The following is a 24,053-nucleotide window of genomic DNA, read 5'->3' as shown; positions in this document are numbered from 1 at the left end:
GAAGTGGGCCACTGAGTCCATTCTATACTCATGGGGAGAGGAATTTAGCTCCAGCTCCTGAGGGGAGTGTATCACAGAAGGTTGTAGACATATCTTTGAAAGCACTACAGCCCACTCTCAGGCCACAAACTATTTCTATTCCTCTCATATGCAAAACACACTCGCCCAGTCCTCGAGGGTCTCATTCCATCCCTGCACCAGTCAGAAGTCCAGGATCTTGTCATCCAAATGTGGCTCAGGAAGAAGGCTCCTCAAGGTTAGCTCCTTGAGTGTAGTTTTTGGGACTCCTGAAATGGAAGAAACAGGTCACCTGCTCCCCCTCCCCCAACATGCAGTGGGGAAACAGGCAGAGGGTCACTGCTCTAAATATTCCTGTTCCAAAAGGGAGCCAACAGAAGGCATGAAGGAATGAGTGGACAATTCTAAAACCTCGGGCAATTGCAGTCCAGTTGCAAATTCCTTGACTAGGTCTCAAGGCTTGGGAATAATTCTCTGTGGTTCCTGACTCCCCTCTCTGAACTCTTGGCTCTGCCCTCCTTGCAAACTTCTCTTTTCACAAAGCTAACATAGTTTGTTCCATTTTCTTTACCCAAGTTTATAAAAATTTCTGCCACACTTCCTCCAAAAATCTAATAGTTTTACATCTTTCATTTTAGTTTCTTTTCTTAAGATTTTATTTTAAGTAACCAATACACCAAATGTGGGACTCAAACTCACAACCGAAGATCAAGAGTGGCACGTTCCAGCAATTGAGCCAGCCAGGCATGCCCTCACGTTTTAATTTTTGATCCATTTTGAGGCAATTTTTATATGAAGTGTGAGGTCTAGGTTTTTTAGTTTTTGGCATATAAATGTCCAGTTGTTCCAGCACTATTTGTTTGTTTGCTTGTTTTTAGAAATTATTTATTTTTCATTCACATTATATCTATTTTCTGTTTAAGAGCTTAAATAAGTTCCTGCTCCAAGGAAATTTAGGACATCAAGGGCTCCTCACATTGGGAAAGTTCCCCTTTAAGTTACCACAGGCACTCAAAACACTGCCATATGGACCCCTCTCTGCGTGCTGCAGAGACAGCACTATTTGTCGAAATGTGGCAGAAATAACCCTGATGCCAGTTCCCAAACTAGGCTTCAAGAAGCTTTGTGTGCTTCCTGTCTCTGGAAGCCTCAGTGCCATGAGAACAAGCCCACCCTCGGCTGTCAGAGCGCAAGGGACCCTGTGGAGAAGAGAGCCCAGTTGTCCCAGCCAAGGCCAACCTGGATCATCCAACCAACGCTCAAACAGGTGGGAAGACCCACTCAGGATCGGCAGAGTAAAAACTGACTCAGACTTTTGGGGAGTAATTTTGTAACATACGAGCCATATTTATAACATATATATGCAGTTTGACCTAGTCATTATAATGCCAGTCTTGTATTCTTTTTTTTTTTTTAAAGATTTTATTTATTTATTCGACAGAGATAGAGACAGCCAGCGAGACAGGGAACACAAGCAGGGGGAGTGGGAGAGGAAGAAGCAGGCTCCTAGCGGAGGAGCCTGATGTGGGGGTTGATCCCAGAACGCCAGGATCACGCCCTGAGCTGAAGGCAGACGCTTAACCGCTGGGCACCCAGGCACCCCTAGTTTTGTATTCTAAGGAAATTGTTTAATGGAAAAAGTTACATAAGTGACATTTTTTATAATAGCAAAAGTTTGAAACACCCTAGCGTTCATCAATAGTGAAATGAATGGGTGGGTACACATAAACAATGTAAGACTCTGTTACAAATGATGATATAGGGCCGTCTAGTACAATGTTACAAATGATGATATGGGGCTCAGTTGGTTAAGCTTCCCTCTCTTGATTTCAGCTCAGGTCCTGATCTCAGGGTCGTGAGATCAAGCCTACCCTTGCGCTCTGTGCTCAGCAGGGAGTCTGTTTCTCTCCCTCTCCCTCTGCCTCCCACCGTCCCCCACCGATCCTGCTCTTTCTCTCTCCCTCTAGTAAATAAATAAATAAATAAATAAATAAATAAATAAATCTTAAAAAAAAAAAGGAAACAAATGATGATATACTATACACTTCAGTCAACAAAACCAGTTAGAAATCATTATACATTTTATAGTATGAACTTGTTTTGGAATAAGATAATATACAAGTATGTTTTTTAATACAAAAGTGTCTGGAAGGATATATATAAATTATTAACAGGGATTTTCTCTGGGAAGGTGTATCTTTGGGCATGTGAATCTTTAAAAATGAACATCTGTTTATTTTTATTCATATTTATTTATTTATCGAGAGAGAGTGCACATGCGAGAGTGGGGGGAGAGGGCAGAAGGACAGGGAGAGAGAGAATCTTTTTTTAAATTTTTAATATTTAGATTCAATTAATTAACATATAACGTATTATTGGTTTCATAGGTAGAGGTCGGTAATTCATCAGTCTTACATAATACCCAGTGCTCATTACATCATGTGTCCTCCTTAATGTCCATCACCCACTTACCCACAATCCCCCTCCCTTCCAGCAACCCTCAGTGTGTTTCCTATGATTAAGAGTCTCTTATGATTTGTCTCCATCTCTGATTTCGTCTTATTTTTTTTCCTCTCTTCCCCTATGATCTTGTTTTGTTTCTTAAATTCCACATATGTGTGAGATCAGATGATAATTGTCTTTCTCTGATTGACTTATCTCGCTTAGCATAATACCCTCTAGTTCCATCCATGTTGTTGCAAATGGCAAGATTTCATTTTTTATTGAAATGAAAGTAGTATTTCATTGTAGTATTCCACTGCATATATACACACACACACACACACACACACACACACACACACACACACCATCTTCTCTATCCATTCACTTGTCGATGAACATCTGGGCTCTTTCCGTAATTTGGCTATTGTGGACACTGCTGCTATAAACATTGGAGTGCACGTGCCCCTTCGGATCACTACATTTGTATCTTTGGGGTAAATACCCAGGAGTGCAATTGCTGGGTTGTAGGGTAGCTCTATTTTCAACTTTTTGAGGAAACTCCATACTGTTTTCCAGAGTGGCTGCACCAGCTTGCCTTCCCACTGATGGTGTAGGAGGGATCCCCTTTCTCCGCATCCTCACCAACATTTGTCGTTTCCTGACTTGTTAATTTTAGCCATTCTGACTGGTGTGAGGTGGTATCCCATTGTGGTTTTGATTTGTATTTCCCACATGTTGAATGATGTTGAGCATTTTTTCATATGTCTGTTGGCCATTTGGATGTCTTCTTTTGAAAAATGTCTGTTCATGTCTTCTGCCCATTTCTTGATTGGATTATTTGTTCTTTGGGGGTTGAGTTTGGTAAGTTCTTTATAGATTATGGATACTAGCACTTTATCTGATAAGACCTTTGCAGATATCTTCTCCCATTCTGTTGGTCATCTTTTGTTTTTTTCGACTGTTTCCTTTGCTGTGCAAAAGATTTTATGTTGATGAAGTCCCAGTAATTCATTTTTGCCTTTGTTTCCCTTGCCTTGGGAGACATATCTAGCAAGAAGTTGCTGTGCCCAAGGTCGAAGAGGTTACTGTCTATGTTCTCCTCTAGAATTTTGATGGATTCCTGTCTCACATTTAGGTCTTTCATCCATTTTGAGTCTATTTCTGTGTATAGTGTAAGGAAACGGTCCAGTTTCATTTTTCTGCATGTGGCTGTCCAATTTTCCCACCACCATTTGTTGAAGAGACTGCCTTTTTTCCATTTGATATTCTTTCCTTTGTCAAAGATCAGTTGACCATAGAGTTGAGGGTTCATTTCTGGGCTATCTAGTCTGTTCTAGTGATCTATGTGTCTGTTTTTGTGCCAAAACCATGCTGTTTTGATGATCACAGCTTTGTAATAGAGTTCAAAGTCCATGATTGTGATACCACCAGTTTTGGTTTTCTTTTTCAACATTCCTTTGGCTATTTGGGGTCTTTTCTGGTTCCATACACATTTTAGGATTATTTGTTCCAGCTCTGTGAAAAAAGTTGATGGTATTTTGGTGGATTGCATTGAATGTATAGATTGCTCTAGGTAGCATAGACATTTAAACAGCATTTGTCGTTCCAATCCGTGAGCATGGAATGTTTTTCCGTTTCTTTGTGGCCTCCTCAATTTCTTTCATAAGTGTTCTATAGTTCTGAGTACAGATCCTTTGCCTCTTTGGTTAGGTTTTTCCCAGATATCTTATGGTTTTTGGTGCAATTGTAAATGGGATTGACCCCTTAATTTCTCTTTTTTTCTGTCTCATTGTTTGTGTATAGAAATTCATCTCATTTCTGTGCATTGATTTTATGTCCTGCCACTTTGCTAAACTCCTGTATGGGTTCTAGCAATTTTGGGGTGGGGTCTTTTGGGTTTTTCACATAAAGTATCATGTCGTCTTCAAAGAGTGGGAGTTTGACTTCTTCTTTGCTAATTCAGATGCCTTTTATTTCTTTTTGTTGTCTGATTGCTGAGGCTAGGACTTCTAGTACTATGCTGAACAACAGTGGTGAGAGTGGACATCCTTGCCATGTTCCTGACCTTAGGGGAAAAGCTCTCAGTTTTTACCCATTGAGAATGCTGTTTGCTGTAGGCTTTTCGTAGATGGCTTTTATGATATTGAGGAATGTTCTATTTCTACACTGTGAAGAGTTTTAATTAAGAAAGGATGCTGTACTTTGTCAGATGCTTTTTCTGCATCTATTTTAAAGAGCATATGGTTTCTTGTCCTTTCTTTTATTTTTGTAGTATAAAACATTGATTGATTTGTGGATGTTGAACCACCCTTGAAGGCCAGGAATAAATTCCACTTGGTTGTGGTGAATAATTTTTTTAATGTACTGTTGGATCCTATTGGCTAATATCTTGGTGAGAATTTTTGAGAAAGAACCTTAAGCAGGTCTATGCCCAGCATGAGCCCAACACAGGGCTCTATCTCATGACCCTGAAATCATGACTTGAACTGAAATGAAGAGTCCGATGTTTTACTGACTGAGCCACCCAGGTGCCCAGTGAACATTTATTTTAATAAAATTAATCATCAAAACAATAACAATTTCCAATTTGGAAAAATGTTTTAATATAATGTATATAATATATAAAAGGTAAATATAATATACATAATATAAATCATATGTAATATATAAAACTTAATATTTAAAATGTTAATATATTTTATATGTTAATCCATATAATATAAAGATTAGCACAGTATAATATATATAACTATACAACACAAAGTTGCATAAGACCCTGTTTAACTTCCTCGGATGTAACCCTCAGGGTGTTCCCAACGGAGCTGCTTGTTCATAGGATGATGGACCGTCCACACCCTACTTGTAGTGTTTCCGTCCTCCCACCGGATGGTAAAGTTGCATGTACATATCACAGCAACAGTTTAGGCAGCAGGCTATCTTTGCAAGAACATTGGACTTGGAGTCACGAGACCTTGGTTCAAGTTCAGGATTGGCTCTTCCTTTTTGAGTTTGTAAAATTGGGCTTCATTCACCAAACAATAAATATTTATGGAGTATTACTGTGTGGAAGCCCTATGGCTGAGTGCTAGGGGCCTCAGCCCCAGCCCTGCTTCCCTCAGAGTGGTGATGAGAGAATCAATCCCTAAATGAACACAAACAAAACAGGAATGGAATTCCACATGCCAAGCTGTACTTCTAGTGGTTTTGTTAAGTAGAAGAAATGAGACTGGATCTATCATGAAGTAAGTGGTATAATGTAGTGGCTGAGAGCTCTGGATCAGTAACCAAATTGCTGGCATTCAGATCCTAGCTCCATCAGGATTTGGGGGATGCTGCTTAACATCTCTTTGAACCACTTTTTCTCCATCTGTAAAATAGGGACAAGAATTGTACATACCTCATGTGGTTGTTGTAAAGATTAAATAAATTGATCTTTTATTTATTTATGTTTTTGAAGATTTATTTATTTATTTGAGAGAGAGAGAGAGCACACGCACATGTGAGCAGGGGGAGGGGCAGAGGCAGAGGGAGAGAGAGAATCCTCAAGCAGACTCCCTGCTCAGCTGCCCCAGTTGCTATTTTAAAAACACTTGGAACAGGCCTACCTGGTACATAGTAAGTGCTCAATGAATATTAGCTATTGCTTTTATCATCTGGGATGGAGAACACATCAGACCACCTGTTTCTTTCTTTCTCTCTTTTTCTTTCTTTCTTTCTTTCTTTCTTTCTTTCTTTCTTTCTTTCTTCTTCTTTCTTTCTTCTTTTCTTTTCTTTCCTTTCCTTTTCTTTTTCCCTAAGATTTATTTATTTATTTTACAGAGGGAGAAAGTGTATGCAAGTTGGGGGAGGGGCAGAGGGAGAGAATCTTCAAGCCGACTCTCTGCTGAGCTCAGAGTCCAATATCACGGGGCTTGATCTCACGACCCATGAGATCATGACCTGAGCCAAAACCAAGAGTCGGAGGCTTAACCGTCTTTTATTCTCAAAATTGTTTTTCTAACATAAAGACTTTCCTCTTCAAAGAGAATTTTGCAAGTATCTTTTGCAAGTATCTTGCTACATTAGGGTGAGTCAGGAAAGCTTTCTGTAAGAAGTGACTTTTAATTCAAAACTCCATGAGTGAGAAGCCCAAACCACGCGAGGAGGGCAAGGAAGAGGGCTGCTGGGAGGGGAGAACATCTGCCTCCTCTCTCTCATGGTACCACCTTCTTCTTCCAGCATGTCTGCTCCACTTCTTGCTACTGACTTCCCTCCTTGGCCATTTCTGATCCCACACAGTGGACTTGCTCTTGGCCCATCCTGCCTGCTATGGTCTGAATGTTTGTTTCTCCCAAATTTATATATTGAAAGCCTTACTTCTGTGTTGATGGTATTAGGAGGTGGGGCCGTTGGGAGGAGCTCAAGTCCAGAAGGCAGAGCCCTCATGAATGGGCTTGTGCTCTTATAAAAGAGACCCCACAGTGTTCCCTAGCCTCTTCATGTGAAGATACAATATATCTGGGGCCCTGCGGTCTTCTCACCAGGACCTGCCCTTGCCTGCACCCTGATTTCAGACTTCCAGCCCCCAGAACTGTGAGAAATAAACTTGTTGATAAACTACCTGGCCGTGATATTTCGTTACAGCCGCCCGAAGGGACTCACACACTAGCCTTGACTATTCCTTTCAGAGTAGCCCTCCCGCCATTCAGCTGGACTATCTTGAGTCTCCGTTTTTAGTCTAAGGTGAGAATTTGGGGCACAAGCTCATCTAGTCACAGGTCGGCTGGATAGGGTGTAGTAATGGTGGTAGAGGTTAGAGGATATGAAATAAAATGATGGCACTTCTCCCCCTCGAACAGGGACTTAGGGTAGCAGTCTCCCGTAAAAAGTGGTGCTATTCTGGCACATCATGGCTGATATTTATAGTTCAGTATGTGCTCACCTTCTCAGTGTTCGTATCAGTGAAGGACTTCATGGACACTCGCATACTGGTCCGTGTATCAGGTGGCTTCGGCAAAGTATGCCGTGGGGAAAATCTAAAATCTCAGTGATGGATGCCTGGGTGGAACATCCGACTCTTGATTGAAAGCTCAGGTCATGATCTCAGGGTCGTGAGACTGAGCCCCTTGGGCTCCACACTCAACTTGGAGTCTTCCTGAGAGTCTCTCTCTCCCTCTGCCCCTCCCCTTACTCTAGTGCACGTCCTTGCTCTGTCTCTCTACAATAAATTTTTGAAAATCTTAAGAAAAAAGTCTTGGGGCACCTGGGTGGCTTAGTCTGTTAAGCATCTGTCTTCAGCTCAGGTTGTCGTCTTGGGGTCCTGGGATCAAGCCTGAAGACCAGCTCCCTGCTTAGCGGGAAGTCTGCTTCTTCCTCTCCCTCTGTTCCCCCCCACCCCAGCTTGTGCTCTCTGCTCTCTCTCTCTTGCGTTCTCTCTCAAATAAATAAATAAAATCTTAGAGAGAACACAAGCAGGCAGAGCGGCAGGCAGAGGGAGAGAGAGAGAAGCAGCCTTTCCACTGTGCAGGGAGCCCAATGCGGGACTTGATCCCAGGACCCTGGGATCATGATCTGAGCTGAAGGCAAACCCTTAACCGACTGAGCCACCCACACACCCCTAAATAAATAAAATCTTAAAAAAAATATAGGTGGTTTATAACAAACATTTTGTGCATGTAACATGGTCAACGCTAACTGGTTTTGGCTTTGCTGAATTCCACACGTCTTCTCACTCCCGGACCCAGACTGAAGGGGATCCTTTATTTGGGACATGCTGATTGCCTGGCAGAAGGAAAAGAGAAAGATGGTTGAACCACATGATGGATCTTAAAGCTTATGCTTGGAAGTGGTATATACTACACCTGTTTGTATTCCACTGGCCAAAGCAGCCCCACAGCCAAGCCTGAGGTCAATGAGGAGGGAGGATACTCCCATAGGGAGAGGCGGTAAATATTTTGAACAAATAAACAGTCTCACATAGTTGATCACATCCGGTAGTACCATTTGGTCCCATTTTGCAGGTGAGAAAACTAAGGCTAAAAGAGATAACTCCATGGAGGTCATAGATTCCAACTCAGCTTGGTCTGGCTTCAAAGTCAGTCTTTTTCTATCATGGAATCTCCTTAGGGGATCTTTTCTCTTTTCACACTGTATAGGCACCTGGAATTGTAATTTATTCAGGACACAACTACTTCTAATCAGCCCCAGAAGTTTCTTCATGAAAATTTCTAGAGGTAAATCACCTTTGAAAGCTCTCTGGAAGGAAATGAAGCTTCTATAGAAAGGGGTCAAACTTGGGGAATTGCCCCCATGAGAGCGGACTCTATTCCATTTAGCAATTTTTTTTAACTGTTGAATTATTTATCTGCTTTATGCGTTTGTAGATCCTTTGGGCAGGGATTACCTATCAATCTAGCACACTTTGTGTGTGTGTGTGTGTGTGTGTGTGTGGTGTTTGAGCTCCTCAAAGCTATTTTTCTAGGTAATTTTAGAAACTTCCAGATTGCATTGGATATAATCACAAAAATTATTAGTGGGGTGGAGAGAGTGCAACTCATCTACTTTTACCAAAAAGCAACAATTTTAGATTTAGAGACCTAGTTGCAGCAGCTCAGTGTATCTTGGGGTGGGGGTGCAAGGAAGATGTTCCAGCCAGCAGAGAATACATACTTCACTATGATCGTAAATCTCTGTTGATTTCCTTCGCCTGTAGCGCACTCTTACCCGTCTTAGGGTCCCTGGTTCCCAGGGGCTTGGGGCTGTATGGTAACACCGCTCGCCAGACCTGACTCGCCAGATTTATGCGTCCATCCGTGTGAGGATTAGGGTGAGGCAAGCGAGGAGCCCAGAGCAGTCAATGTAAGCAGGCACTCGCAGGAACCTGAGTTCTCTTGCCCCACTTCAGTCGGGGCACCGGTGTCCGTGATGCATTTACCGTAACTCCGCAGCGTGAACATGCCCAGGCAAGCTCACCTGTAAGCAGCGCCTGCCCTCCCTCCCCTCCCCTCCCCGACCTGCAGGAGGACCTGGAGGACGTCGCCGCCGTTACTTTGCTCGGCCTGTGAGGCTCATTTCCAGGTTGCCGTGTACGTGTGTCTGGCCCAGGCTCGGTGCGGAAGGCAGGGAGAGGGACTGTGCGCGCGTGCCTGTGGCAGGCCGGGCGGCTCCATATCCGGGCGGACCCGGTGGGTGGGGCCGCCCCTCCCTCCAGGTCCCGAGGTAGGCTGGGGGAGGGGAGCAGCGCGTGGAGATTCCCTTTCGCCCCTCCGGAGCCGAGAGGGGGCGGCAGAAGGAACGCGAGGGTGACAGGGCGTGCCCACCCTGCGGCTGGCCGCCCCGCAGCGCCCCCCGCCCCCGGGCCTGGGCGGCCGCTGGGACTCGAAAGAAGAGGAAGAGGAACCCGAGGAGGGCTCGCCGAACCGGCCACCCGCTCCGAACTTGCCGAGGAAACTAGTGCGGAGGGAGGGGCCGGGGCCGGGGCCGCGGCAGGAGGAGGGGCGGCCGCAGCTGCATCCAGCCCCGTTGGCTTCCTTCCCAGCTCTCCTTCGCCTCCTCCTCTTCCTCCTGTATGAGTCAGGCATTTCCCGGGGATTTGGAGCAGCCACGCGCGGCCCGGGCGCCGGGAGCTGTAGCAGCAGCCGCCGCCGCCGCCGCGCCGGGATCTCCAGCGCCGGGGCCACTACCGCGGCGGGCACCCGCGTTCCTGGCGCGCACGGACCATGGAGAGGGCGGCCCAGGGCGCAGACGGCGGCGGGGGCAGCAACAGCAGCAGTCGCAGCAGCAGCCGCGCCACCTCGGCGGGCTCCTCGCCCTCCTGCTCCCTGGCCGGCCGGGGGGTCTCCAGCCGGTCGGCGGTAGCCGGGCTCGGCGGCGGGGGCAGCCGCAGCAGCCCGGGCTCGGTGGCCGCTAGTCCGTCCGGAGGAGGCGGCCGCAGGAGGGAGCCGGCGCTCGAGGGCGTGCTCAGCAAATACACCAACCTCCTCCAGGGCTGGCAGAACAGGTAACGCGCCCGCCGCCCGCGCCACCGCGCGCCCCTCCCCGCGCGCCGCTCTCGGTGTCTGTGTGTGTGCGTGCGCTACGGTGCCACCGGCCGAACGGGTGCTGCCTCCGCGGGGGCCCTGCCTGCGACCCGGCTCCTCTCCAGGTGTGGTGTCCGGGATGGGGCGCGCCGTGACTCCACCCCAGGACCGCACCGCAGTGGCGGGGAGGGGGGCGAGAGCCCCGGTTTTCTTCTGTACCGGCACCTGCAGGGACGAGTGGCAGGAGGAGCGCGCTGGTCCCAGGGCCCTCTGCCTGCTAGCGGTCTCCCTCACTCCCGAAGAATGGCTGAGAAAGGGAGACAGAGGGGGCGTGCTTTGTGCCTGGATGGAAAAGCTTTAATACAGCTGGTCCCATCAGAACAATTCTCTCGGTAATATAGTTCCTTCACAACTTTAGTGTTTTAAAAACACCTCTACCACCACCAGCACCAGCACCACCAGCGCCAGCACCACCACCAAAACCTACCACTTCTCAGCGCCTTCCGGAGCGCGTGCTACCTCCTGCCCCGTTGGTGTCCTGAGACCTCCAATCTCTGCAACAGAAGTTTAGTTGTTGTTGTTGTTGGTGGTGGTGGTGGTGTTGTTTTAAACAACCTCTCCCCTTCGGAAATGGGACAATTTGCTATTTAAATTGTTATGTTTTCCCCTGTAGGTGCCTTCTGAAGTTCTTTGCTCACTCACTTTACCCTCACAGTTGGGAAACCTAGTTATGGCCACGTGGAAGGATGGGGCTGTCCAGGGAAGGGGCTCCCAGCACACTTGCATTGGTGGTAATATGTGGGGCACAATAGAGAGGATAGCAAGGAAGACTTGGATGGAGCAGAAGTGGTACTGCTATTTACACGTTGTTTTTTTTTTTTAAACTTTGTTTTTCAAAAGTAAGTGAGAGGGAGATACAAATGCCCACACAAGAAGAATGGGGCTTTTTGGAGAGGTTGTTGATGAGATCTTTTGTCTCGCCCCTAATAGCCCTTGGACGTTAGGACTTGGGGTCTTTAAGGACGCTTGTGAAGTTTGAATCACACCCAGGGAGCTCTTGCTTCTCTCTGCTGGTTACACTAGATGGCTTGGTGCTCTCTCCCTGCAGATGGATTGGAAATGTACAGATTGCTTCCCCTGAAACTTTGATCAGACGGTTATTTACATGAAACTCAACTAGGAGGAAGAGGACTTCCCAAGTATGGAAGCTGAGTTCTTTCTGTGTAGATATTACAGACAGAGAACTTTCTGAGTCACCTGGGTTTCCTCGGAGATCTGCTACTATGTCAGTGGAAGTTACACTATAACTTTTGAATCCTTTTATTTCTCAAAATAGGCCTGGTGTCTGCTGTTGCCTCTTCCTTTCCCCCGTCAGTTTTTGAAAGCTGAAAAAGAACAGGTAGAGTGTGTAGGATGAAGGAGAGATCAGATGATGAAATCCGGCGGTGGCACCGTTCTTGGTAATTGTGCCTTGTTGGTGACAGCATCTGGTTTGTGTGTTGTCCAGTCACTTTTAATGCTGTCTCTCTCTTTTTTTTTTATAAGTAGCTTATGAGGCCAACAGAGATTTTACCCTGGATTACAGTTGTTTCCCTTGGGGATGGTATTTTACCTGCAATGCATATTAAAGGATTTGTTCTTTGCAGTGGATTTAGGAGGAATTGGAGTCACTCATGCTTTTGTATAATTTTAAATCCACTGGGGTATTTGGGTTATGGCAGATTGAGAAGAGGCAAAATTGATAATAGCAATAATAGTAAGAGTAATAATACTATCTACGTGATTGCAGGCTACGTAGGTGAGATGCACTGTGTATACCGTTGAGGTCTCATCTTTGTTCAGTTTGTTTACTGTGACCCATAGCCGCCAGTGCTTATTCTTAACCACAGTAGACTCACTATTTTCTCAGTCAACCACTGACTCCAAAAGCATTGTCTCTTTCTAATGGTTAATGTCTCAGTGTCCAGGTCTCTGTTCTCCGCATCCCTGTTCTCTGAGCTGTGGCCGGGGGTCCATTAGTGGTGTGGAGAGGATTTATGATGACTCAGTGATGGCACACCTTTCCCTTCTCAAGGGGAGGCCTGGAACAGTGAAAAGGAAAGGAGAAGAGGAGAAAGACAATATATTCACTTGTCCGTGAGTTTGTTTATCCAGAGACTTTTTATTGAGGACCTACTATGTGCCAGGCACTGTTCTCAGAGCTGGAGCTGTTCCAGTGTGCAAAACACACAGGCATCCTCGCCATGGTAGCGGAGGAGATGCAGAATTAAAAAGTGGACGGAGGCCAGAGCTCGCTAGTCTGGGGGAATGCCTTGGTACAAACAGCGGGATGACCTGATTCAAAGTACCTTCACTTTTGGACCTCCTGGCATATTCTTTCGGCAGTACTTTTTAAGTTGCCCGCAGTCAATGACAAATCTCCAGCCACCAAGTCCTTAGCATGCGTTTCCAGGCTGCCACGCCGTTGACCGCGCCTTTCACCAGCTCCCAGGATGCGGTACCTCTCCCCCATAGCAGTTTTTACTCTGACGTCCTCTTGCGTGACCTTGAGTTGCCATATAGCATATATCCTAACAACATCGTATCCGGCTGCGGTTCACTTGTAGCACACCTGGCCGGTCACCACGCCCCGAGGAAGGCAGTTTGGGCCAGAAGATTAACTAGGTGACATGAAGAGTGGCCGTGAGAGGGGAGACTGCCCATCGTGGGACACCCTCAAGTCAGGAGAGTACATCCAGAACACTTGGCTCACACTCATTGGCTGAGGGAGTGTGAAACAATCAGAGCGTGGCAAAATGTGTATTAAGGAGACTGTATAATTCATCAGTACAGCTAAGGGAGACAGTTTCGGGGGTAATAGTAAATGTAGTTCTGTAAGGTGTGTGGAAGAGTAAATGCATCCCCAACAGATGAACAAGACGACCTTGGAAGCGGCAGGTGCTGTGAAGATGAAAAAAATACAGCCGACCCGTTGAACAACTAAGGGGCTCGGGGTTACCGACCCCTACACAGTCATATATCTTCATATAATTTTCGACTTCTCCAGAACTTAACTACTAATAGCCTACTGTCAACCAAAAGCCTTACCCCTAACATCAATAGTTGATTGACACGTTTTGTCTGTTATATTACAATAAAGTAAGCTGGAGAGAAGAAAATGTTATTCAGAAAATCATAAGGAAGAGAAAATACATTATGGTACTGCTGTATTTATCTAAAAAAAATCTGTGTATACGTGGACCGGCACAATTCCAACCCCTGTTGTTCAAGGGTCAACTCTATTAAAAAACTGATGAGAAATAAGTATTTGTGGAACTAATTTGTGTGGATCTCGTGTCTTTACTGCTATTCACATTTTCGTCTAGAGCACTAGCTGTTCACTCATCTTTTGGTTTTCATGTGGTGTGAACCAGGGGGCGAGTGAACCCCAAGAGCTAGGAGAGGCAGGCCATTGCCAGATCACACGGTGCCTTGGAGGCCGGGGGGAGAACTTAAGCCTGGGTTCTGGTGGTCCAGAAGGGTTTTAGGCAGAGAGGTGACACTGATGTGTGCTTTAAAAAGTTCATTCCGGGGGCACCTGCATGGCTCAGTCTGTTAACCGTCTGCTTTTGGCTCAGATCGTGATCCCAGGGTCTTGGGATCGAGCCCCGCATCAGGCTCCCTACTTGGCAAGGACCCTGCTTCTCTCTCTCCCTCTGTCTGCTGCTGCCCCTGCTTGTGCACTCTCTTTCTGTCAAAGAAATGAATAAAATCTTAAAAAAAAAAGTTCAGTCTGGGTACTATGTGGAGATGAGATGTTCAAAGGGTCAGTCAGATTGGGAAGCAGAGAGACCAAATTAGGAGCTCCTTGTGGGGGTCCAGGCAAGAGATGCTGGGGGCTTGCACCTGGGGGACAGGGGAAGTGGAGGAAAAGTGCAGATCTGGGGTGGGGGGATAGAAGTTGCCGATGGGTTGGGTGAGGAGATGAGAGAAAGGGGCCAAGGAGAACTTTTGAGTTTGCAGCCCTGAGAGACTTGGGACATTGAGGTGTCCTTTATAGAGATGAGGGTCATGGGGGGCATGTTTGTGGGGAGGAATGAGGGACAACCAGGAGTTTCCTTCGGGCTGTGTTTAGTTTGAGATATCTATACCTAGTGAGAAACTGGCTATATGAACTCTCATTTGCTCTAAGGCTAATTTTTTTTTTAAAGATTTTATTTATTTATTTGTCAGAGAGATGGAGACAGAGCACAAGCAGAGGAAGAAGCAGGCTCCCTGCTGAGCAAAGCGCCAGATGTGCGGCTGGATCCCAGGACCCTGGGATCATGACGGGAGCTGAAGGCAGACGCTTAACCGACTGAGCCACCCAGGCGTTCCCCTAAGGCTAATTTTAATCTCCAACCCAAATGGAACTATTTTGGGATTGCTCATAACATCAAGTGTTTGAGAAAATAATTTCTAATTGGATCTAGGAAGTGGTATTTAAATATTTGAGGGTCTTCACTGCCGTTCAGTTTTTATTATCTAGAGAAAAGGAGACATTGCAAATATGTAACCCACCTCCAATTGTGTGTGTGTGTGTGTGTGAGTGGTGGGGTTGTAAGAACTTTGTGAAGTTATATTAAAAGGCAAGGGGCGCCCTGGGTGACTCAGTCGGTTAAGCATCTGACTCTTGATTTCGGCTCAGGTCATCATGTCAGGGCCGTGAGATTGAGCCCCACATCAGCTGCACGCTCACCAGGGAGTCTGAGGTTCTCTCTCCCCCTCCCCCGCTTATGTGCATACTCTCTCTCTAAAATACATAAAGAAATCTTTAAAAAAAAATGAAAAGGCACATCCTGAAGAGAATAAGTAAGATAAGCATCAGCAAAAGTATACCTCAGGCCAGGAGTGGACATTTATTTAACGTAAGAGGAGTGTGGACTCGGGGGCCAAACCCTGACATCAATATTTAGCACACGTGTCACCTTGGGCCAGTTCCTTAATTGCTCTGGGCTTCCATTTTCTCATCTGTTAAATGGAGAAAAGATGTGACTCTTCTCATTAGTTCAGTGTGAAGATTACATGAGGATACCGGTCTTAAGTGGCTGAGAACAGAGCATAGCAAGATCTGGAGAACTGAAGGCTGTTATTGGATCTTCAGTTTGTCCATCTTAAATGGATCCTTTCTGGTCCATAAAGTGCTTGGTTTATTTTGTGAACGCTGTGGTTACCCTGGGACTCCATTAACATAATTATCCCAGAGTTCTTTGGCGAGGATAGGAGGATTTGGTTTTGAAGGGATCATTTTAAAACTTGGAACCCAGCAAACATTTGCATCTATATGGCCAGTGACCTACTACCCTCCTCCAGCCTCAGATTCCTGTCTCCCTTCCCTGCTCTATTTCCCCCCATAACCACCACCATCTGACATGCTCCGTATTTACTCTGGTCTCTGCACGAGATGTAAGCTCCCTGAGGTCAGAGAATAATTTGTCTGTTTTATTCACTGCTATATCCCCAGTGTCTAGGACGGAGTCTGGCAAATAATAAGGGTTCAGGAGATACTATCGAATAACTAAGAGACTGAATGAATGACGGAGAAGAAGTTACACCAGGGTTTACTTGTGTTTTGGCCAGTGTCAGCTACTATGACTGTAATTCTTTGTTCTCGGCCTGCTTTTGTAGCCTTGTCCCTGAGTTCATAGGTCTGTCATTTGCCCTGCTCTCTGCCAACTTCAGTCTTTGTCTTCTGGGTCAGCAAGTCTGACTTACCTTGTGACATGCCCACCCTCACTTAGGACCCACCACTGCCCACCTAATGTGGGCCTTTAGTGGCCAGATATCCAGGGCCTGCTCTGCATTACTGACGTGCTTTGAGAATGCAGTGTTTAGCCTCTGGTCATGATTTTCCAGGGTTTTGGGGCTACTTGGCTCCTTTAGGGAAGTCGGGAAGGGGGCATATATTAACTTTTAAAAACCACACTGAATTAAAATGAATGCTTTTTGAGTACTCTGCAAATTTTAGAGGCAGTTGGGGATACCAGGGTTGACAATCACGGCTCTGGGTTTTATGTTCTTGCCCACGTGTACTTCGAAAGTATTCACACATCTTGCTGTCTGGCTTGCCAGACTGTTGTGAGTCTGCATACTCAAATCCTTTAGGGACACTGGATTACTTCTCGGACAGTGATAATAAAGGGGTGGTTGCCTAGGTCACAAAACAGCATATAATATGATTTATTCACTTATGGTTCACAATATTTATTGAGCACCTCCCTGAGTTAACCACTCCCTGCGGGATGTGCTCTTCCCCTCCCTTTGCAAAACGAATGCGTATTTGAGGAGATTTATGCCAAATGGTTACCATGGTTTTCCTTTGTTGGTGGGATGGTGGGTGATATTATTTCTCCTCTTTTCTTTTTTCCATTATTTTTTTTTTTCCTGAGGTGAACTTGCATCCATTTCTGCCATCCGAAAGTTATAGAGAAAAAAAAAAAAAGCTTTTCACATATCTCTGAATAACTAGTTTTTGCGAGTAAATTTGAAGTTGAACATACGTTCAGAAAAGTACACAACTTGTAAGTGTACATAGTTCCACGGATTTTCATCAATGGAACACACTCAGATCCAGAACCAGCAGCCAGCCCCCTCCCCCACCCCTTACAGTCATTTCCCCTCGCAGGGCCTCCACTGTTGACTTCCAGCCCCTTGCACGAGCTAGGCCTCTTTTTGAATTTCATATCGTAAAGCGTGTGATCTTCTGTGCTGGGCGTCTAGCTCTTGCCATTATGTTTGCGAGCTCCATCCATGTCGCTGTGTATAACTAGTCTGTGTCGCCTGCTGTTTGGAATTCCCCTGTGTGGATACAGCAAACACACTGACATTCATCACAGATGGGCATTGGAGCTCTTCCCAGGTTTCGGTCCTCAGGAAAACGCTGCCACGTGTTTTGGAGAACATAGGTATGCATGTCTCTGGGTGTATACCTAGGAGTGAGATCTTGGGTGACAGTGTTGGCAAACGGCCAGCTAATTAGAGGCCGCCAGAGAGTTTTACCAAGTGGTAGTGTCTGTTAATATTCCCCCCAGACGTGCGTGACGGTTCTAGGGGCTCCACAGCCTCATCTGCCCTGGATGGTGTCTGTTCTTGTTGCAGCCGGTCTGATGGGTGTACGGTGACATCTGATTATGGTTTTGATTCCTTGATGACTAATGAAGTTTAGCATCTTTTTGTCTGCCGGCTGGCCATTTGGGTTTCACATTATGTTAGGTGCTGTTTAAGCCCTTGATCATTTGTGTACTAGGGTATTTGCCTTTTTCATATTGACTTGGGGAAGTTCTTTATATATTGCGGATTCGAGTTTGTTGAAGGGAATATGTGCATATGCACACAGGCATTGCATACATAGAGCAGATATCTTCGCTTGTGGTTTGCCAAGTCATCTCTTTAACCAGTGTCTTGATAAATACACATTTTAAATTTTAATATGGTCACATTTAAAATTTTTTTTCTGGGGCACCTGGGTGGCTAAGTCGGTGAAGCGTCTGCCTCCGGCTTGGGTCCTGCCTGATGTTAGGGTCCTGGGATCGAGCCCCGCATCAGGCTCCCTGCTCAGCAGGGAGTCTGCCTCTCCCTCTCTCTTTGCCCCTTCCCCCTCACTTGTGCACGCAGTCTCTCTCTCTCTCTCTCTCTCAAATAAATAAATAAAATCTTAAAAAAAATAAAATTTTTTCCTTTTATGATTAATTCTTTCTGAGTCCTGTTTAGGAAATCTTTGCCTACCCCACAGTCATGAGGCTGTTCTCTGACGTTTTCTTTCAAGAAAAAAAAAACTTCTATTAATTTGAATATTTCTTGGAAGTTTGAATTGATATTGGAGGGATGTGGACAGCTGGCAAAAACAATACTGGATTTAAGGCTCGCAGTCTCAATTAGTTTCGTATGGCTGTTGTAACAAAGGACAACAAATGTGGAGGCTCCCATCAACAGACATTTACTTTCTCACTGTTCTGGAGGCCAGAGGTCTGAAGTTAGTTCCACTGGGCCAAAATCAAGGTCTTGGCAGGCCCACGCCTTCACTGGATACGCTAAGGGAAAATGACTTTCTTGCTTCCTCCAGCTTCTGGTGGCTGCCGGCTTTCCTTGGCTCGTAAGGCCTCACTCCAGCTTCTGCCTCTTTCTTCGTGTTGCCCTCTCCTCTGTGTGTGTCAAGTCTCCCTCTTCCTTGCCCTTAGAAGGACTCTTGTGATTGCCTTCAGGGCTCACCCAGACCATCCAGGATACTCTCCCCATCTTAAAATCCTTGGTTGAATCATAGGTGCTCTATGTGCTGTCGGGTAACGTCCGCAGGTTCCGGGGATGAGGACGTGGACACCGTGGGGTAGGGTATGGCACTCACAGCCTCCACAGAGTCACGGTTCTAAAGCTCTCTGTCTCCCTTCCCCATCCACCTTTCCCACCCTGCACCGGTTGCCATGGTGACAGCCTTCTCTGTCCTGAAAGGGTTGCTGTCAAGACTCTAAGTGGGCTGGTCAGGAAGGGTTGCTGGATTCATCCATCTCTGTCTACGAGACAGACCCCTTGGGCAAATGCAAGGTAGGCATTTTTGTGAGGGAAATTCTTTCTAATGCCAGGGAGCAAACCTAGTTTGCTTTCACGGGCAAATCAGACTTTCTTTGGGCTTTCTGTAAATACCATTGAGCAATCACTTTGGAAGTAAGGATACATGTAATAATCCGTGTTTTCCATTTTGTCATCTGAATGACTCATTAGCCTGAGAACTTTTTTTTTAAAGGTATAATTAAATACAATAAAATGCACAGGTCTCAGGTGTTCTGTCTGATGAATTTTGACAATTGTTTGCACCATGTAACCGCTGCTTCGGAAAGGACAGAACATTCTCTGATCCAACACCCCCCCCCCCCATTTCCCTGTGCTCCTTGCCAGTCAGTTCTCCTTCCCCTGCAGTCTGTTTCTGATTTTTATCACCATGAATTTTGGGTTCTGTTCTTGGGTTTCACATGGATGGACCCATATAGGATATCCTTTTCAGAGTCGGGTTTATTTCGGTCAGCCTGATGTTCTGAGATTTATCCATGTTGCTGCATCCATCAGTAGATTATAATTTTGTTGTTGTTACTGTTGAGTAATTACATTCTGTGGAATGTGTAACACATTCCAGCATGTGTTAAGCATTTATGCCGCAATTTATCCATTCACTTGTAGGTGGACATTTGGGTTGTTTTCAGTTTTTCGCTGTTACCAATAAAACTGCTGCTTGTGTATAAGTCTTCGTGTGGGCACGTGCTTTTATTTCTCTTGGGTCAATTTCCTAGGGATGGGAATTGCAGGGTCATAGGATAGGAACATGGAGAGACTCTCAAAGTGTTTTCCAGAGTGGCTGAACCATTTCCCACTCCACCAGCACAGTATGAATGAACGGGTTGCTCCCCATCCCAGCCGACTTCTGAGAGGGGCAGTCTGGAGGAGTACAGGGTGGTGAAGTGGTTAGACCTCCTTGCCATTCCAGCTTAGCCTCTTCTTTGCGAGGTGACCTTGGGCAAGTCACTTAACTCTTCGGGTCCTGGTTTGCTCATCTCTACAATGAGAGTAACCTTGTCATGTCTTTGTGGGGCTGCTAGGGCGGCAGGTGTGACGCAGTCTGTGCTCAGCAGAAGTCTGTCTCCTGGGAGTCTCACCTTTTAGACCAATGGGTAACTTTGTGGAACCGAGGGGACGAGTTGGTGGTCGTTTTAGACCCCACCTTAGCAAATAGGCAGGTATTTCTACGCCTTGTCTCCTCTGCACGGGGACCTAGGTGACCAGTTATCTGGTTTGCCTCGTGGATGACTGTCTCCCTTTGCTGCTGAGCCTGGAGTTCCTCAGAGTCTGCTCTAGTGGACAGTTGTTTGGAAACCCTGGGAAAAAGAAGAGATGTAGCCTTTGTGTCCCGAAAGGAGGTTTGAAATGATTGTGCCGGAAATGTGGGAGGCTTTCTGCTGTTCTGCCTGGCTCCTGCCTGATGGGATTTGGGGCCCGGCCAAGACAGAATTAAAAAGAAAACCATCCAGAATGTGATTTTTGATAACCCAGACTGGATCGAATCTGGTCACAGCCCAGAAAGAGAGTGCTTTATTTGTGCCTCGTGCAATGACATCAATAATTATGATAAAATTAGGAAACATTATACACAGTCCTGTGGCAGCCCTATTCTTTGAAGGTCACAGAAGGCATTTGAGCCATGAATAACTTTTTCATGTTTTTGCTGTAGTTTTCAGAGGGCTATTTATGTTTTTATGTGGTTAGTCCCTTTCTATAAATATTTTGACGAAAATATAACAAGTGGAAAGGCAACCAACATCAGTTTTTAACGACTCTTTTCCAGCACGTGTTAAGTGTTTATCTGCAAAGCCAGTTATGTGATCAGTGACCTCTGAGCAGAGGAGGAGTGTGGGATGGGACCGCCGAGGACGCGGTAGGATTCACGTTCTCCCACTTGCGGGTAGACCTGGGGTTCTGCCTGAGCCACTTGTTCAGGGGAGTCGAATGGCTTTGGTGATGGAGACAAGTGACCGTCAGTTGGTCTGCAGTGGTCAGTCCATCCGAGGCATGGTGGGCTGCTAACTGCACAACGAAAACCACTGCCACAGTTTTCCCTGGCCTTTTGGTTGTGAAGTAGAATCTGGACAGAATTGGGAAACTTTCCAAGTCCTGAGTAGGCAGGCAGCCCCCAGATACACTCCTCTTTGCTTGTAATTAGGCCTGCTGGAATGTTCCTACCCTACATATTTGTGGGGCACCTTTTGTGTGTATGCCAAATGCCAGGCGAGACGCTGAGGACTCAGGAATGAGAAGCACAGGCCGTATCTTGAGGAGCTGACAGCCTAAAAAGGGGGTGGGCGAACTCTTCCTTAGAGGGCCAGGTAGTTAATATTTCAGGCTTCGTGGGCTCTCCGGTCTCCCTGGCAACTGTGCAATGCTCCCATGGTAAACACGTGGGTACGTCTGTGTTCCAACAAAACTTTATTTACAAAAACAGGTGGTGGGCTGGGGTTAGCCTGTGGGCTGGAGTTTGACCATCCCTGCTCTAAAATGACACCCAGATCCCTTAAGCAAGTGGTGGAGGCAGCCTAGAGTGGTAGGTAAATACGGATTCTGTGGTCTGAAAGCCTGGGGCTTTGAGTCCTGCCTCAGCTCTTTACAACCTGCTTGGATTTGGACAGGCTGTAACGACCTCTCCGTGCCTCTGTTTCTTTATCTGTGAAATGGGGGGGATATAGTGTCTGTGTCCTAGGATCGTTGCAATCGACTGAGAAGCTACGTGTGAAGGGATTAGGACAGCGACTGGCATTCACTAGATGCCAGCTGCTGTTACCTTACGGGTGGTCAGTCTACCATAAGGGAAACACCTGGCAGTGAGAACATCAGCTCCACCTGGGATGGACAGGAGCGTGGGGGGGGGGCGGCAGGTGAGCAAGACCTAGGATGTCGAGGAGAGGGGTTCCTCACGCAGACAGGAGCCAGGGGAAGGCTTCCCTGGGGGACGGCTTTGTGAGAACAAAGGTTTGGAAGCAGGAAGGAGGAGCTAGGATTGGTGTGGCTGCAGTGCAGGTTGTAGGTGGGGTGGGGCCAGAGGCCAGGCTATAGAAGCTCCTGTGTGAAGGGCCTCTGACGTGGCTGAGACCACAGATCAGAAGCTGTCAGTGTTACTGGAAAGGGAAGGAATACATTTGCGGGTCTAGGAAGCATCAGATTTTACATCTGTTATCCAGTTGAATCCTTAAGATGAGATGGGGGTATTGCAGATCCGTCCATGCTCTCCTTCTGTAGTCACGGAACCCCAGGTTCTAGCTAGATACATATTTGCACCCTTCATTTCCCTCACAGCTAGGGATGGCCATGTGATTATATTCTAGACATAAGCAGAATTCTCACAAAGTAGTCTTCTGGAACCATCTTTGTACCCTTCTTTCTTTTTCCTTTGCTCTTGGAAGGTAGACCTATGGCTGCAACTGGAATATAGACGTGGTGGTTGGAATTCTGGCAACCATCTTGAGGCTTGAGGTGACTGAGATGAAAGCCATCAAGACAGCAGAGACTTGGCCTCTGACGATTCTGTTGATCAGAGCCACCTCACAAACCTTGGGCTGCCAACCTCTGGAATTTTCCACAATAGGGAGAATAAGCATTTTTTAAAAACCACGATTCACAGCCAGATCTAAGCCTAACTGATGCAGATAGAATCTCTATTCTCCAGATGAAGACTGAGGCATATAATGATGTAAGTTGTACAGTCGCTAAGTCGTGGAGCCACAGTGTGTCTGACTCCAAAGTATATTTTCTTTCCACATCTCTGAAAGGAACTTGGAGATCTCCAGCCCCCTCATTTCATCGATGAGATCATGGAGGGCTTTGCCTTAGGGTAGACCTATACCGGCTCATTTCACTGAGAGATAATCATTATTCTGTCTTATCCCTCACCCTTGCTCTCCTGCTGTGGCCTTCCCAAAGAAGGGGCCTCTTGTTTTAATTAGTGGTTTCATTTCCCTCCCGTGGGCAGAATCCCTTTCTGGGACTGGTTCATGTCTGGTGGTCCTTTTCCTGGTCAGAAAGCATCACTGCCTCCACATTTCTCCTTAGTAATGACTTCGTTGGCTCGTCCTGTCCTTTCTTCACCTGGACTTTTAGGGCTGGGGGAGGGGGCTCCTCGGCCCTTTGACTTTGTGTAACACCTGGCACATGAATCCTCATTTACACAGAAGCCTCCCAGTTCATTAAGCTCAGAATGCGGACTTTGGCCGAAAGGGGTCACATGTTTTGAACACACTTTGCTTTTCAGATTCCTGGGTATCTGGGTCCCACCCTATTACTAATACCTTAAAAATGGGCCTCCCGACCCCCTTGGCTAACCACAGAGCGCAGAACTTTTCTGAGTGCATGTTCCAGCTGACTCATTCCGTGGCTCGGTCCCCAAAAAGTTGAACAGGGCAAAAGCCAGTTTGTGCTCGTAAGCACTGTTGAGAGAGCCCTGTTGCACGTTTATTATATAGAAGTTCACATTTATGTCGCTCTTCGGACTAGTAAAATTCTTCGTGGTAATTTTTATTAGCCTGGCTGGCGTTCGCTTCTTTATGAGAAGTCTGCCGTTGCTGTGTTGGCCCAAAGTGTGTTTTAACCCTCCTGGAGTCACTTCGTAAATTCAGAGTTTCCTGTAACTGAAGTTTTTCTGTCAAACATCCATTTTCACGATTTCTTCAGAGTCCGCTGAAACTCAGGAAAATAGTGTGAAATAATGGCCCAAACTCCACAGTGTTTCCTCACGCTTGAATAAGAAGATAAGCCATTTTTATGGGGTAGACGTAAAGATACTTCAGAAAATCTTCATACTGAAGAAAGAGGACCCAGCTTGTGTCCATGAAATCAAGTTGAAGTCTGGATAGTGTTTTTGAAGAAGAGCAAAGCGTGACCTTGCTTGGAGGAGGCCAAGTTGTACTTATTCATATCATGGAATTGTCCGAATTTCTGTTTATCTAAACACTTGCTTCCTTTTCCTTTCCAGCGTTGGAGTACTTATTGGTATTTTTAGTGTTTTTTGTTTTGTTTCCGTCTTCATTTTTGCTTTGTTTTTGAGTT

At 46.1% G+C, this 24,053-nt stretch overlaps 1 protein-coding gene across 3 annotated transcripts in view; it reads left to right on the top strand.

Annotated features, from left to right (window-relative positions):
- The first annotated feature begins 9,446 nt into the window (after positions 1-9,446).
- The window catches only part of OSBPL10 (oxysterol binding protein like 10), a 292,741-nt gene continuing 278,134 nt past the window's right edge, over positions 9,447-24,053 (top strand). The window contains exon 1 of one of the 3 annotated variants that reach the window (XM_034662125.1): positions 9,447-10,441. In XM_034662125.1, the coding sequence (XP_034518016.1) occupies positions 10,161-10,441 (281 nt within the window). In that variant the 5' untranslated portion in view covers positions 9,447-10,160. The remainder of the gene's footprint in view (positions 10,442-24,053) is intronic. The other 2 variants (XM_034662124.1, XM_034662123.1) reach the window with 2 other exon arrangements.

Source organism: Ailuropoda melanoleuca, chromosome 6, assembly GCF_002007445.2.
Source record: "Ailuropoda melanoleuca isolate Jingjing chromosome 6, ASM200744v2, whole genome shotgun sequence".
Taxonomy (NCBI): domain Eukaryota; kingdom Metazoa; phylum Chordata; class Mammalia; order Carnivora; family Ursidae; genus Ailuropoda; species Ailuropoda melanoleuca.
This window is presented reverse-complemented; position numbering and strand designations above follow the sequence as displayed.